General features: G+C 41.2%; 1 protein-coding gene across 1 annotated transcript; it reads left to right on the top strand.

Moving 5' to 3' along the window:
• Positions 1–2,123: 2,123 nt before the first annotated feature.
• Positions 2,124–13,489, top strand: prdm1a (PR domain containing 1a, with ZNF domain; the record flags this gene model as incomplete). The annotated part of the gene is given in 6 exon segments (XM_037676762.1): positions 2,124–2,439; positions 4,433–4,552; positions 6,270–6,522; positions 10,485–11,575; positions 11,813–11,941; positions 12,067–13,489. Coding segments are annotated over 6 exon segments (2,515 nt in total), but the record flags the coding sequence as incomplete, so codon positions are not given.
• Positions 13,490–17,450: the final 3,961 nt, after the last annotated feature.

The raw sequence follows: 17,450 nt of genomic DNA on the forward strand, positions 1-17,450 counted from the left end.
TATGAAAATATTTGAGTTTTTATGGCTCAGTTCGTGAGATTATTGGAAATGATATTTTAACTCGGTTTGTTTTACAATAATTTTCTCAATTGTTTCTTCACATTTCAGTAATTTTAGTCTTTTAACGTAGATTTTAATGGAGAAAACGTGTTTTTTTTAGCTTTTCCCTGATTTATTGGGACTCTTTCTCAGCTTCTTTAAAGTTCACTGAATTCCTTCTTACTCAGCTTTTATGTTTTCAGTTGGTCGAAAGCACAGCAGATGAATTGTTGCTTGATTCTTGGTTTCACTCTTAGTTTTCGACCCTGCAGCTGTTATGCAAAACGACGATTCAGAGTTTTGCTGAAAGCAAAAACACTGAGGAGAAGAAAAAATCATTTTTGCTTCATTTAAATGGCAAAAGGAGCAAAAACCTGTTGCTGTATTAAAAAAAACGGACAAATGATGACTCTGGAAATTTAATACGTTTTACAAGTCAAATATCTGATTTTTTTTCTGATTTGAATGCAATTTTAATAATTGGCTGTATCAATTTACAGCTGTTTTAAAGCTTTAGATCAACTTTTTTTTTAAGTTTTAAAGACTGTTTTGCCTTCAAATCTGTAATAAGGGAAGTTTTTTTCCTTTAGGATGATTTTGGCCTTGAGTGGATCTGGGACGTCTACATTTATTTAAATTACTCTTCATCAGATTTAATTTGGAGAAACCAGTTGGATGTGAGATAATTGCTTGTGTTTTAGCAAACTGTGCAGAACTCACAGAGGATTTGCTGCCTTACACTCATCTGTGTGGGACAGGCAGCGTGTTTGTGTGTGTGTGGGATAGTCTTGGGTGGGATCATGTTTGAAGTTTTGTTTGCGCTGCCATGGCCCCCCAAATGGAAAAGTTTGACGCTCCCTTCCTCATCTCTCCCCCCACCCCTCAGTCCATTCCCAACACGCACACAAGAACGCACGCGCCGGTAGTCGGGATGATTTGCCGGTTCCGCTGCCGCGCCACTCTGCTTCCAATTTTAGCTTCATTCAGACACAGACAGCATTTCCTTCCTCCGTCTTCAACCCCTGGGAGATACAGGGAGGGGGGCAAGGAGGGAGGAAACATGTCGGTGCTGCCTGGGAAACTTCACCTCGTCTCTAATCAAAAAATCTGATAAATGCTGAGTGGATGCAAATAAAAGACTCTGAGGAGTTGTTGGTGTGAGAAAGAAAGACGAAAAGTGAGAAATGTAGTTAATAAAAAGCAATAATAGAAATAATCGTTAACTTTTTATGGCATCAAATTCAATCTTACTGCTTAATAAATGTATTCTAAAAGTTTGGAACCTGAATGAATTGAAGTAGTTTAGTTTTAATAAATAAATCTCTATGACGGATTGAAAGAGTGACGTTTTAATTCTATTTACAATATTTAATAACATTAATCGATTATGTGTGTAATTATATATATATATATATATTCATTTTTTTAATACTGAATTTTAAACTTTGTCATCTGTGAGTGAATAAATGAGTCCCGTTACCCAAATTGACAAGATGTTTGCCGACTGTTTCTTTGTATCATTTTGCAAGTGTGTGTGTGTGTGCGTGTGTGTGTGCGTGTGTGTGTGTGTGCGTGTGACACTGTTGTTAGTCAGATCGCCCTACTGAGTCACCACAAGTAATAATCACTGATCTTCCTCTTCGCTTTGTCCTCCTCATCACTGCGTTTTATCTTCTTTCATCCTAATCTTTCCTCTTTTTATTTCTTATCTTCCCCCCGCCCAATCCTTTCAATCCTATCTTTTTTCTTCCTCTTCTCTGTTTTCTCTCTCTGCCTTTGCTTTCTTTATCATCTGTTTTGTACTTTTTGATCAACCCTATCATTGTTCCGTCTTCAATTTCCTGTTTTTACATTTCTCTTTTTTTATACCATCTCTTTTGATTTTAAGTACAGCAGCATGCACTCCCATCTTGCCTTTTCCCTTTCAACTCTTTCTTTCTTCTTTACCCCCCCCCCCCCCCCCCCAATCCTCAACAGTGATGTTGCGCTCTCTGCAAAGCCAGAAATATGTTCATATAAATAAATATTCAAAGAAAAGATCAGAAGAGTAAAAGGCTCACTTCTTCCTGTCCCCTCTTTCCCCAGGCGACCTCTCATAGCTCGGCCATGTTGACCAGTGAGGGGGCGCACACCATGGACCAGGATGACCACAGCGCCAAGATGGCCTCCACAAGTTCAGATGGAGGCGAGACGATGACTGACACCGACGTCGACATGGACATGGACGAGGCAGACATGACGCAATGGACAGAGAAGGAGTTTGAGGAAAAGCGCATATACATTGTCAAAGACACGGCGTTGGAGGCGGGGCCAGACAGTGACGCCACGATGACGACGACACGAGCAGAGGCGTCGCTGCCCCGGAACCTGGTCTTCAAACACCTGGCAGGCAGCAAGGAGGTCAGAGGAACACAAACACTCAGACGGGAACACTTTCCCTCCAGTCGCAGGTTTTCACAAAACATGCAGGCAGAGAAAGCTGTCTGTATGTGAGGGAATGAGTCAGATGTGGCTCATGCAATGATAAACAGCCGGAGGGGGGTGGTTGTGTCTTGTAAATTTTCACGTACACAAAGAGAAACGAGGAATGTGTGCGCGTGTGGGCCATAAAGAGCCTAAAGCTAGATTTCCACACAAACGCACTTTTTACAAACAGTTTCATCCGCTTGAATCCAATCATGAGAACTCATTTATCACCTGAGAAAATGGGGAAGGGGCTCAGACCTGTCTCATGTTTCATGGAATCCCCTCCAGCCTGAAATCCCAACCTCTACAGGCAGGGGGCGCAGTCCTGCATCGCCAAAGTCTACTTATTTGTAAATTAATGGCAACATATCAGACATATTGACAAGTTACAGCATACTGCGTTCCTCCTTTTTGAAAAGGGGAGTAAATATCAAAACACAAATTGTCGTGACTTAACGAGACTACCTGTATAAATAAAGGTTAATTCTTTTTTTTATTAAGTTTTATAGCTCCTCCGTCAACCTCCCTCTCACCTCACAGTCAGCCGTGACCTTTTTTTTTTTTTTTTTACCAAATGTAACATGATAACATTTTGTGTCATTGACCAATCTGGATGTGAAAACGTCAAAATGTCAAACAAGCAAAGGTTGAAAGTGAGGTTGGGACACAGAGGGACAGAAAACAAAAGGTGCTGCCTGAACGCTCAACATTTTACTGTACTTTTGCTTTTGGAGGCAAGCAGATCACGAGGCTCATTTGTCCATATTTTCTTCCATCAGATAGCCAAAAGTGCAAAAAAAATGACTTTCATTTTTGTCCAATTCATTTAAGACCACATAGTTTACATTTTTCAGTATGTGCTCTTAATTTATTAACCTTTAATTATTTAACCAGGCAAATCCCATTGAGATCACAGATCTCTTTTACAAGGGAGGCCTGAACCTGAAGGCAGCCTAACATGCATGTTGAGGAAACCGGAGTGCCCGGAAAAAACCCACAAGAGGAACATGCAAACTCCACACAGAAACACACCAGGTCCAACCGGGGATTGAACCCAGGACCTTCTTGCTGTGAGGCAACAGTGCAAACCACTGAGCTGTCATGCTGCTAATGCACGCTGTGTTTTTCCTAATAGTTTAAAAAAAAAAGTGCCTGATCGCAGGTCAAAAGGTTGCAGCTTTGTCGATAGATACTGTGAATTTGTCGGTAAATCGGCACCATCGCATAGATTTTCTCATCAGTGGCTTATCCAATGAGGAACTGAAGTGAGGAAGAAGAAGAGGAGTGTGTTTTGCTTATCTGCTCATGTTAATTGTGATCCGGAGAGGAAGAAGGGAAAAGCCGATCAAAGAAAACCAATTTTTGGTCCAAAGAGGGGACAGAGCGCTTTGCAAAAAGCTTGTCAGGAAAAGGGTTTGTGCACATGCACTGATGCACCCTCAAGTCTGGTCCTGCGGAGGGGGGAAGAGGGGGATTTCCCACATCACCAGGGAACAAGGGGGTTTGGGAAAGACTTGTTTGCGTGGGTTTAGCATGAAGAAAATGTGAGCTATGGGTGTAGCTTAATGTCTAGTCACCACATAATCCTTCTCTTTTCTCCTCCTCGTGTTCTTTGATTGTGAATTACGCCGCGAAGAAGCAAAATGGAAAAAAAAAACCAAGACGATTCTTTATTTCGTTTGATCGTCTCAACGTTTTCCCCTGAAGCGTCTGAAGTGGCAGCGGTTTTTGTTTTGATGTGGCGACCACTGGAGGTGACGCGGGAAAGAGATTTGAAAGAGAAAAAGCTTTTTACCGTTATTCTCCGGTCGGTGAAACGCACGGCGGAGATGACGTGAAGTGCGTTCGTTCATCTTCGACTCTGGGTGTTGATGCGTAATGGTGTTTTTTTTTTTTTTTTAACCTGTGTTTTTGCACGTCTTCATAGGTGGTCGGCGTGTGCAGCAGGGAGTACATCCCTAAAGGAACTCGCTTCGGTCCCTTGGTGGGCGAGATTTACACAGCGGACAGCGTACCCAAAGACGCCAACCGCAAGTACTTCTGGAGGGTGAGTACACACTTTCAAAACACACATGCATTTCCTCCGAAGCCGGAGGGACCCCTTCCTGTGACGTCTAAAGTCAGTCAGTTGAACAGGAAACCCGGCTTGTTGTTTATTTTTTTCTGCGTGTACGAGGAGGGAAAGAAAAAAACGGGGATGTGATGTCACCTTCGCACAAATAACATTTCACGTCACGGTTCCTGTAAGTCAAGTCACACTTGCACACAGTTAAAACATGCTTCATCACTACCGGTAACTGGCAGTGAGACAATACACGCTCACAAACCTCCTACCTGACTGCCGCCCACGCGCTGAGTGTGTGGTGGGTTTGACTCGACTAAAAAGAAAAAGTGTAACCGCAGGCAGAAACTAAAGTCACCAAGGTGTTCCATTCATGCTCATATCTCACTTTCTCACCAGCACACGGCGATGCAAGAGAAACGAGAGGTAAATACTGAGGAAGAATTTAAAAAAGAGGTCTATGTGGGAGAGGAGTGGTAGAAAATGAGTTCCCTTCTCATTTTAAAAGCGGATCTCCGTTTCAGACTTTCTGTCTTACTTTGGTGTCTCGCTAAAGGTGATGAAGACATAGACGTGGTAAAAGATTAAAAAAGAAACAGTTAAACACGTTGTTAAATTAGTCAAACCTAGAATCTGCTCAGTGCAAGTTCTCTGTGATTCTCTTCATTTGTTGTAGTATTACAACAGAATTTTAGTTTTTTTTTTTTACTCATGGCTTAGACTACTGAATGTATTTCTTAATTATTTAACTTACATCAAATTGTTTTAGATGCTCTTTGGCAAATTTTGTAACTTCTTCAAAAGCTTTGTTGCTCTAATGCAGTAGTCCCTCGCTACTTTCCAAGATTCAAGGTTCTTTATTTGCCATTCGCACCACATGTGGTGCATGCGGTGGAACGAAATTGTGTACACAGTGTCCCAGTTACATCCAGCAAAAGTATAAAATGTAAAAGAAAAACAGCAATAAGATCTAAGATATGAACTAAGAAAAACGTTAACTAAACGTTTAACTTTTTACGTTTTTCTTCGCAGTTTGTTTATCGTGGACTCGCTCCATCGCGGTTTTTCAAAATAAGACTGGACATGACACACAATTGGCTGATTGATGGCTGATTTAAAATTATTTAGCACCTCTGTACCACCCATACTGCAGGATAAACTTCCTGCTGCAGCTGATCAGCTGTTCTCCGTGCAGAGCAAAGAAGTGGGTGTGGCCAAGAACGCTTGCAGGTGGCAAAGAGCAGAGGAGGCAGGGAGCTGAAATCATGACATTATGTGCTCTTTTAGAGCGTTTAGAAACATTGTTTAGAATATTGCACGAGTGTGGGAAGGGTTTAAAATGCCTTAATATATAAATACTAAAATAAACTACTTACTACTTGTACTACTATTCCTACTTCGCGGTTTTTCTCTTATCGCTTCCGGGTATGGATCCCCTGCGATAAACAAGGGACTACTTTACTGTTTTTTTTTTTAAACAATAACGTGGTTGGTTACAAACGTTTCATGCTTGTTTTTTATAGTTCTGATTTAAATTTTCAAGAAAAAAATAGCTTAGATGTTGAAAAAATCTTTTTTGTGGCATTTATCTAATTTTTCTTACATATTCATTTTACAAATTCTTACAATAGATAGAACAATAAACATTTTATTTTCAGTGCATTTAAAGTAAAAAACTAACATCTTTTTTTTTTAATTCCAGATCTATGCGGATGGCGAGTTTCATCACTTTGTCGATGGTCTGGATGAGACGCGCTCGAACTGGATGCGGTACGTGAACCCGGCCCACTCCGCCGCCGAGCAGAACCTGGCCGCGTGTCAGAACGGCATGGAGATTTATTTCTACACTGTGAAGCCCGTACCTGCTGGCGCCGAGCTGCTCGTCTGGTACTGTCACGACTTCGCCCGACGCCTGCAGTACCCGCCGTCAGGAGAGCTGATGATGCAGAAACTTAGTAAGTTCAAGTTTATTTTCTTTATTTATTGATGAATAATGAGACGGATAAGCTAAGGAGCATCACTGCTGACACGTATTCAGAAAAAATGGCTGTAGACTTTGATAAAAGCCCAAAGTAGTGACCATCTTTCATAAAAAAAAACTAAATCAACATGTGTGCATGTGTCTTGAGTGTGTCCTGTCGCCGCTCTTAAAGCCTAACAGTGTTTTAGAGTGTCGCTATGTCTCCTTCCTCTCTCACTGTTAGCCTGTCATTATTTCACACACAGACACACACACTTACAAGAGTACAACCTTTCATCTCTGTCAGTGCCATCGTTGTGTTTTTGTGTGTGTGCCAGTGACAGTGTAATTACACACAGGGGTATATGGCCCCTAATGCCACAGTCTTAGACACTTAAAGACCCACTTTTCACATAAAAGCTCACACAACCTTGCTTAACCTCAATAAAAGCAGCAGAGACAGAGCGTGTTTGCTCGACTCGGTCTCTTCGTTAACATCGTTGAGTCATCCCAAAGTTTTCCTTTGATTCACAGTTTTACACTTCGTACATAAATATTGTGTTTCTAAATAAAGCAGCTCAGTCCAACTTTTAAAAATCAGTTGTAAAAGTCACATAAAGCTCACTCTGCAAACAAATTCATGACAGCAGACTGCACTGTTCTACTCCGGTTAGGCTGATCAAAGAGCGCAAACTAAGAGGAAAACAAAGAGCGAGTGGGAGCTGAGAGGTTTCCAGGTGTGACTGCAGGCTAATAGGTGGCAGAGGAACCACGACACCCAGCCACAGTGACTCCACTACCCAGGGACTAATGCGCATGACCTGGGGGACAATGGTAGAAAGGACCCCCTGATGGCCCCTTCTCAGCACACTGTGCACAACCTATGAGTCGTCTTTAATTAGCCTCATCTGTCATGTAAGCCCGGCTGGTTTCTTCTAGCCTGCCACTGACTTTAAAACAGACTTGCTTCAAGTCTTGGCATCTCCCTGTTATGAATTTACAATCTTAAAATGACTGTAAGGATTGACTGTTTCGGTGGCTGTCAAGAGGTTCGCAGTGCTAATGAAGCCCAAAATAATGGCATTTGCTGAGTGAAACCAAGAAAACCCACAGTTGTTTTGACGTAACGTTAGACTGAAACTCCGTGGGCAAAAGGCAAAAGGAGAGGATGCTTCCGTGATGAATCCCTCTAATGTTGCGCGCTGAATTACATGCAACAAAATCATTCACGCTGAGCAGCTAGGCCAGGGGTCTGCAACCTTTACGATCAAACGAGCCATTTCTGCCCTTTCGTTCGCTAAATCGAACGTGTCCAGAGCCACAAAACCTGCTACAATTGTCATTATCAACTGGTGGCCCATGGGCCACTTAACGTTTGTTAGAGGGGGCTTTTCTGGCCAGTAGGTGTGAAATTATAAAACTAAAAACATCCAATGATTTTTAACATTAATTGATATTTTTACATTTTAAGACAAAAGAAAAGACTGGATTCCATCCATCCATCCATCCATCCATTCATCTATTTATCCATCGGCTTTACCCGCTTCTTCCTTTTTGAGTTGCAGGGGGTCACTGGTGCCCCATGTCCAATTCGCAAGTCTATCACAGACGACTGGATTCTTGTAAAGAAAAAAAATGCTAAATTTTTTTTTAAATAAAAAAACAAACTGTGCAGCCTTATGCATTTTTTTTTTTCAAATTGTGGAGTCATTGATAAGATAAGATAGAATTTTATTGATCCTGCAGGAAATTGTTGTATTGAGTATTATCATCTTACTTTGAAGAAATAAAGCATAACGTTAGCGTATAATTTACTCATGTGTATTAGTACTAGTATCCACATATATGCAATGGAAATGACAAGAAAACTGCTAAGACTAGTGATTTTTTTAAACATAGAATTCAGTTTTGTGTTGGTTTTTGTCAAAGCTTGAAAGAGCCGCTGTGGAGGGACCAAAGAGCCACATGTGGCTCCAGAGCCGCAGGTTGCAGACCCCTGAGCTAGACTGTATATTTCATTGTCAGATTGTGGCATCAAGAAGTTTCTGCTATGAATAACTGCAATTTGGAACGACCTGCACACATATGACAAATACAGATATCTACATAATTCATAAGATTTTTTTTTTTTAACCTGCAGACCTGCTTAACTTTCAAATCAGTGAGACAATCTTTTTTTTTTTTTTAGCTTGCATTGATTTTTGGTTAATTTGGTTCATCACAAACTTCTCCTTCAATTAAAAAACAATCATTGTGATCATCTGGTAAAATTCCACCTGGTGTCCTAAAGGGGGCATCAAAGTTTCTGAACCCAACCAGGTGATCTCCTAATTCCTAAGAAGGTGCAGACAACTGTTGCCAGTATTGTTTTTTTTTTTTTTTTTTTCCTCTTTGCATGGGCTTATTCCAGCACAGTCATTACAAGAGCAGACTTTTGTGCATACGCATGTGAACAAAATGACTGAGCATGAACCTCTGTCTCCCTCCCTCACTTTCTCCTTTCCTTTTTTCACACTCTTTCACTTTTTACCTTGCCTTTTGTTAGGTTTTAGCACTCGAAGCACCTGTCATCCATGTGAGTGAGTTCAAAGATAGCCTGGTCTACAGACTAAAACACTCTCTCTACCCACACTTAATGCTAATTTAAGAGTGACATGCCAACGCATTTGCACTCTCCTTTTTATCTCAAACACATGCAGTGCTTGTGTGTGTGTGTGTGTCGGTGTTTGGCAATAACCCTCATATATATGCCACTTAAAAAGACCAGAAAGAAGGTGGAGGGAAGGCTTGGGGGAGGCAGAGCTGCACCTCCTACCCACTCGGTTGACTACTTGAACTTCCTGGCAGAAGGGCCGTGTTGACAGATTGATATCTTCAAGATGGCTGCCATGTTTGTTTTTTGGAAGAGGGATGGTGGGGGGGGGGAGGAGGAGGAGGGCTAAATGATAACCTCGGTGTTTACACACTGTCGTTATTCTACTGACGAAAAGGGTCACTTGCGTTATGTGTGTACGGTATGTGAGAGGTTTGGAGCAAATTTCACCAGTGCTGGCATCACTCACACCCACTTTCTTATACTCTCTCCCACATGCACACTCCCCTCTGGGCGACCTTATAGTATAAAGAGTTGACTGGGCAGTAAAAGAGCTTATAGATAATAGACGGCTGCATTTTTGAAGCTCTTCTGTGGCAATTAACCAGCCGAGATGTGCAGCTAACTGACATCCTGGGGCTTTTAAAATGTGTGTGAACGTTACCCCTAATCCACTCTTTCATCATGGAGAGAAGACAGTAGGTGTGAGTGACTAGGGAGGAAGCTCTCTAATTTACCCTTCGACCTGGAAACAATAGCAAATGAGCAGAAAAAGCTGGAGAGTAAGAGCATGATCAGAAGTGTGTGCAAGTTGTCCAGAAGAGGAAGAGTCAACAAATCAGACAGAGGTCTTTATCTGAAGGCGCCTTTGTGTGTGTACCTTGCCACATGGTGTGGGTGTGTTTGTGTGCGTTTGGGAAGGGCAAGTGGAGGCCAAGCTTTTTCTGAAGATATCTTCAGCAGGAAACCCTCCATCAGCCCTGTCTGTCTGTCTGCCACCATTCTGATTTTATCTTGATTTTATAGACACCCACACATCGCATGCACAACACACAATGCCTAAAGGCAGATGTCACGCCTCGCTTCCTGTGTTTTGCTCCTTTTCTTGCCCCTTACCCTCATTCATCAATTCTGTCAAACTAATTACCCCACTGAGTTACTTATGGTGTTCCCTAACACCAAGATGTTCAAACACACATCAGGATTAAGAGAATGTTAGAGCTGATGGTTCCGCTATGTCAAAAGCAAAAAGTGGACTTCTTTGGTTTCTATGCAAACCATATGGCATTTTTGGAAGCCTTTATGCTTTTTTACAATTATGTTATGAATATGCTGACCTATTTTCTTCTTGTTTGTCTCTGCAGAGCAGTCGCTATTAGAGGTGAAGCAGCAGCAGGTGGACAGACGGGGGAGCAGAATTGAAGTGTTCAGCCCATCTCCCGTCGCATTAACGCCCAGCCCTCCCAAGAGAGAGCACAGTGTCCTTTCCATTCTGCGTGGCACCAACAGCACCTCTTCCTCATCTACCACCAAGAGGGAGCCCAGCCGTCCCCTCCCTACCCGCCCTCGCTGTGCTGACAGCCCAGATCGCCCCCTGTACCCCCGGGCCATCTATCCACATCTCAGACCACATCTTCACATCTCAGAAGACTTCCTTAGCCACAAGTCTGGTCAGATTGTTTACCCCTTAACTCATTCCCCTGGCAAACAGTCTTCAGCCACCCCAAGTCCATCTGCAAGAAGCAGCCCAGACAGCAGTCCTCAAGGTAGCCCTTCTGGACCAGCACCATCACCTGCTTCTTTCTATCCCACAGGACTGAGTTCCTACACTGGTTACTCCCCTCCATCTGCCACACTCTCGTCACCATTCTACACTTCGGGAGCCCCCTACTCTCGTTACCTTCTTCCCCATCACTATCCTCTACCTGGCGGCGTCCCTGCCATAGGAGGAATCTTTCCCAGGATATACCCTGTCTACAGCAACCTCTTACCCCCTCATGTGCCCCTTCTGCCTTCTGACCCAGCAGGGAGGCGCTTCCTTATGCCTGAACCTGTGCACCCCTCCTCTATCTCTGGCCACAGAGACTTCCTACTTCCTGGGCCCACCAGTGCCTTTTCTGCCGCTACTACCTTGAAAGACAAGGCAGGGCCTCACAACTCCTATACCATGCACCCTAACCTGCATGGACCAGCCCATGCTCCTTCCAGTGGCTCACCGACTGCTGGCACAGCACCTCCCAGCGAGCAGATGCCCACTAAGCCTACCTCTGCCCTCCTGGGCAATTCTAGCGAACATCATTCTGATGAAGAGGCTATAAACCTGACCAAAGTGAAGCGTGGCGCAGGCTCAGCAGGCTACAAGGCACTGCCTTATCCTCTGAAAAAGCAAAATGGCAAAATCAAGTATGAGTGCAACGTGTGCAGTAAGACCTTTGGGCAGCTGTCAAATCTGAAGGTGAGATTGGGAGTTGTTGTTTTTTTTTTTTGGTTATCTTTTGACATGATCTCTGATTCATTACCTTATTAAAATTCCTGAGTGCTGTAAAGATTGCCGTGTAATCATTACGCAGCAAATCACATTTATGTAACTTAAATGAGCAAGGAGTGCCACCAGATGTTTCTACATATAAACAACCTCAAGATGATTATCAGAAAAGCTAAGTTTTTTGTTGTTTTTTTGTCCTCGACACAGGTTCATCTTCGTGTGCACAGCGGCGAGAGACCCTTCAAATGTCAGACCTGTAACAAAGGTTTCACTCAGCTTGCTCACTTGCAAAAACACTACCTGGTCCACACTGGAGAGAAGCCGCATGAATGTCAGGTAGGAAATATTGTTGAAAACATGCTGAGTTCTTGGACAGTTAATGATCAAACTATAATAATTAGCTCACTGGTTGCTACTACAAGCTACTGACAGTTTTTAAATTAACTCATTTCTTCTTTCAGGTATGTCACAAGCGCTTCAGCAGCACCAGCAACCTGAAAACCCACCTGCGCCTCCACTCAGGGGAGAAGCCGTACCACTGCAAACTCTGCCCAGCTAAGTTTACGCAATTTGTCCACCTCAAGCTGCACAAGCGCCTTCATTCCCGTGAGCGACCACACAAATGTCCCAATTGCCATCACCACTACATCCACTTATGCAGCCTGCGACTTCACCTGAAGGGTTACTGTTTGGCGGCGAACTCTGGCTCCGACAGTCCAAACGTTTCCAGCCAGGCTTCATTGGAGGAGATCCACCGCGCCAACGAGGAGATCGAGCGCTTTGACATAAGTGAGCATGCAGAGCAACTGGAGCAGCTGCAGGGAGGGGTTGAGATGGACGCCATGTTAGAGAAGCAGGTCTTGGGGATGGTATGGAGGGAGACTGACCTCAAGTCCCCCCACTTCCACTCCTACCATAACGGAAGCGCCACAGAGCTGCTGTCAGCAAGTTATGGTGCTTATGAGTCCCCAAACGAGACGTCGGTAATCAAAATGCGGCACAGCAGCCCCATCCCACCACTTGCTGCTAACATTACTGTCAAGAAGGAGTCAGAGGATATCGCCTAAATGGCCTTTTATGTACAAGAGACAGATTTCAGACTGTATGATGGACTTGTTGCCAGGAGCAATAGCTGTACATAAATACCTGGTTGTAAAAAGAAGTGACATCACTCTGTTTTCAACCTATCAGGGACTCACATACTCAGGGCTGCGAGAGACACTGTCCCATGACTACTCAGTGATTTCAGCATTTATCATTTTTAGACAATCACCAAACGAGGATTAACTTTTAATGTAATTAATATAATTCTATTACCATTATTATTATAGTATGATCTTTGTGTCTTCAAATCTATTTTGTTTTTGATAAATTGCTGTTGTGTAATCTAATTTATTATACTTTTTGTTTTGTGTCTTAAAAAGCAATAAGTGAAATGGATGGTTGGACTGATGGGATGTGAACATAAGTTTTGATTTTTCTATTTCTTCTTCCTGTGGCCATTTCTCTGTAAATAGTGGTTCTTTTCTTATGCCCATTATTTGTCCTGTTGCCTCTGACCAGCAGAAACAGGGGTGTCCATTTTTCAGGGTTTTATCTTTTTAAATATTGAAACCAAAGTGGCAGGATGAAATGGTAAAAAAAAAAAAAAAAAAAAAAATTTAATTGCCAAATTATGGCACATATTTTTGTTCATTAGGAGACAGGAGCTTTACTTCAACCCTCCTTAATAGTTTACCTGAAGTTTGTGTCCTTTTCTGATGCTTCCTTAATTTAAATGGAACAAAAAGGGCATTTTCTTTTTGTAAAATTTTCACAACAGTTACCTCAGTGTGTATGTGATGTTTGTGTGTGTGTGTGTGTGTGTGTTTAAAGGAATAGCTTAGGGTAAACGTTTGTTTTTATTTATTAGATTTTTTTTTTTTCTTTTCTACTTGAAGAAAAAAACCAAACTGAACTGGAGAGCAGCTCTTCACGCGGTCCAAACGAGCGGCGCAGCCTGTTTAACATGTAGCACAAAACGGACTCAGGAGGCTGGTTAGCTGCGTTTTCCCCGTACCCCTTCTCCTGTTTTTCTTTATTTTGTGAATAGATTTGGAAATTTACACTATATATGCTAAAAACCAAAGTTCACTTGGCTTTTATTTCAAATGCACACCAAAAGGACTCAATCTTAACAAGGGAAGAAGGACTTAAAGAATCAAAATGCTGAAGAAGGTGAACTTTTTGTATATGATGAAGTGTTTGCTCTTTAGCTCTGTCACATAGTTTTGTATATATTCTTTAGATTTTGTTGTTTTTATTTGTTAATATTTTTGTTTGCCCCCTTCATCTGCTGCCTTGTCAAGAATACCCAAGCACCTCGGCCCTCTTTTATGCACTGGTCCCTTCCTCTGACTTTATGTCTTCAAGGCCGAAGCTCGTAACATTTACACTGTGTGTGACGTCAACAGAACTGCTCAAAACTGCATTAAGACCCAACTTCATTTTACTAAAACAACTGTGACTTTCTGTAGCAGTTGTGCATCAACCACATGAACGTTGAAGTTCTAACTCCATTTGTCTGTTTCGTTGTGTTTCTGATGACCAAAGCATGTTTTCTCTGGTCAAAGCTTTAACTCCAGAGGAGAATCCTGTAAGAACTTTGTTTACATTCTGGTTTCCAAAGTTATTTATGTGCAAAAATGTCAAAGAAGTGTAAATTATGATATAAATGTTCACTGTTTTAATTCAAGGCCTTGTGTGTGATTTATTTAAAACTATTATATGTCATTAATAATGCCAAATTAAATATACGAACATAAATAAAATTTGAAAATTAAACTTACCTGTATTTTCACATGGCAATTTCACAATATAATTACATGTAGTGTGCCATATTTTGAAATGACCAACTACCGTAATTTTCTGACTATAAGCCGCTACTTTTTTCGCATGCTTTGAACCCCGCGGCTTATACAACGCTGCAGCTAATTTATGGATTCGGTTTTTTCACGGGTTAACAAGTTTCGTGCCACCAAAACGTTTAGCCTCGTCAAACCCGAGCACTCGCATAGCCGCCCAATACTCCTCTTTCTTGGGGAGTGGATCCTCGTGACTCAAGGAGACTATCTGTATACATAAAGGTTAAAAAAATCTCACCAATGAAATTAATTAATGAACAGATCTCAGTGGACCAATAAAACGTGATTTCATTGGTCCTACCCTGTGGGAGTTTCCCTCCTCGTAAACAACAAAGTATTTGTGGCCACTCGAAATCAGTTTGAATCATAAATCACGCATTTGCCTCAAGAATAAAGTGACGTTGAGAGCAACGACGACAGAGAGACTGAGGACGTGTGGGATGAAGTTTTTCTGCGGCTGTTCAATCCTGACACTGAAGAATACGACTTTAGTGGTTTTAGTGCACAGGAGGAATGACGATAGCGATCAATGACTTTTCCTGGTAGGCTACTGTATTTATCGTATTTATTATTTTGTTTTTAACCAACTGTGTTACAGACACTGTTCAGAAAAAAAAAAATGACTGTACGTATTTGTGTATGTTACCGGTACGTATATAATTAAAAGTTTAAAAAATATTTCTGTGTAAATAGCTCCTGTTACAATGTGTACACCAGCAGCTTATACACAAGTGTGGCCTATATATGTACAAATATTTTTTATTTTTAAATTTAGTGGGCGTGGCTTATATTCAGGCGCACTCAATAGTCTGGAAATTACGGTATAACACTGTCACAATTCCCCACATTAAAGTAGCAATGAGCATACTAAAAAAATGTAATTTTTAAAGCACAATTTATACATAAAATGTAAGTAAAATGCTTTACATAACACATGCAGTTAACAACTAACTGCCGTAAGTTCAGTCACATCAAATGACCATAAGTATATCGTAAAAAATATTTAGTTAGGTGTGTGACTTGTAGATGTGGCGGCACAAAATGTAGACGACCTGAGTCATGTTACAAAAACATTATTACATAATTTTCAAATTATTACACATTATTGAACATTGCATGTTAAAAGTTGCACTAATGTACTAAATTGAATTCTGCAGGGTTTTCACCTGTCTGTTGCATGAAAGATGTTGAGACGTTGTTGCAAGGTACCTACATCTTTATGGTGATGCTGACATAACTTTTAACTTTACTATCCCAAGTGGCATCAGTTTGTCCATCTATTTACTTTAACTCTATCTCCTTTCCAGTTTGTGCAGAAGTAGATGTCTTTATTCTAACAATTAGTGTGTGAAAGGCAGGATACATACTGGACAAGTCTCAAGTCACATGTCTGGTCTCCTCCCACAGTCTAATAACATGCATGTTTGGCTGTTTTCAGGTCCCGGCTTCCCTTGCAAAATCATATGTGATAATAGGATTTGCATGGTTAAATAAAGGTTATTAAAATACAAATTATTACATATAATAATTGGTTACCACTTAGCCTAACATGTATGGTTTTGGTCTGTGAAAGGAAAACCGGAGTAACCGGAGAAAACCTAAGCATGCACGGAGAGAACATGCAAACTTTACATCAAAAGGTGCCTGGCTGGGATATGATGCAGCAACCTTCTTGTTAGTGACAGCGCTACCATCAACACAACATGACGGCCTTGAAAATTAATATTAATTAAATAAAAAAAACAAGTATGAATTCTTTAGCTGGATCATATTCCTCCAAATTTTTGTCCTTAATAAAAATTTCAGAATACAGTTAAACATTTCTTTTAGTAATAGTCAATAGTTTTTTTTTTACACTCATTTGGTCTTTTCCTGTACCTCTTCATCAGCTGGCAGCTACTCGCTGCAGAGAAACCACAGGCCAAACGTAGCAATACAGTAAATGCTTGAAAAGTTATGTCACAACAAATTACCGTAAATGTGGACAAAACGGCACTTCCCAAAATAAATTACTGTGCACTGTGTAAAAGCTACACTGCGTAAAATTAGTTACCATAAATGTAGAAAAATCTGCATTGCCTAAAATAAATTCCCATTAATTTTGAAATATCTGTACTGTGTAGTTGTCATAAATGTAGGTAAAGCTCTGCTGTCTAAAATAAATCAACCTAAATACAGGAAAACCTGCACAGGTAAAACTATATAAGCTAAAACATCTTAAAAGATAATTATTATGTTTTTGTTGGTTCCCTTTCAGAATTTAAATCTTTATTTACAGCCAAATGTTTTTCACAATTCAGACTTTTTATTAAATTTTCATTTCCTAATGGTCTGTATGTTGATCACTCCAAAGCAATTATAATTATTATCATAATAGTTTCAATGCTTTGTCTCAAAGAGCATAATTTTGTCTGATAACTGTGAAAATAATTTAGGGGGAGTGGTGGTGCAGTGGTTAGAGAAGGTGGACCTGTGATTGGAAGGTTGCCAGTTCAACTCCCCGTGCCGTCAACATCAAAATGTGGGTAGGAAAGGTGACGCACCTACACCTGCCTCCACCCTCATTTGCCCCACTCTGGGCCCTTGAGCAAGGCCCTTAACCCCCACCATCTGCTCCCCCAGGCGACCTAGATGGCAGCTCTCTGCTCCACACAGAGGGCTGTGGTAGCTCGGTGGTCTGTGGTTGCGTCAGGGCATCCGGCGTAAAAACAATTGTCAGGTCTTCGTGTGAGACAGTTCTCTGTGGTGATCTATGAAGAAGGGAACAGTTGAAAGAAGAAGAATTTAATCAGAAGAAGAGTTCAAACCAAAGTTTAAGTTTTTCCATCTTACTGTAACTGTTTAAAATGGTTGACTTTATATAATGTTACTTTCATTTTTGGTGACATTGTATTTTATATATATATATATATATATATATATATATATATATATATATATAT

Source organism: Nematolebias whitei, chromosome 5, assembly GCF_014905685.2.
Source record: "Nematolebias whitei isolate Nwh7 chromosome 5, NemWhi1, whole genome shotgun sequence".
NCBI classification, from domain to species: Eukaryota; Metazoa; Chordata; class Actinopteri; order Cyprinodontiformes; family Rivulidae; genus Nematolebias; species Nematolebias whitei.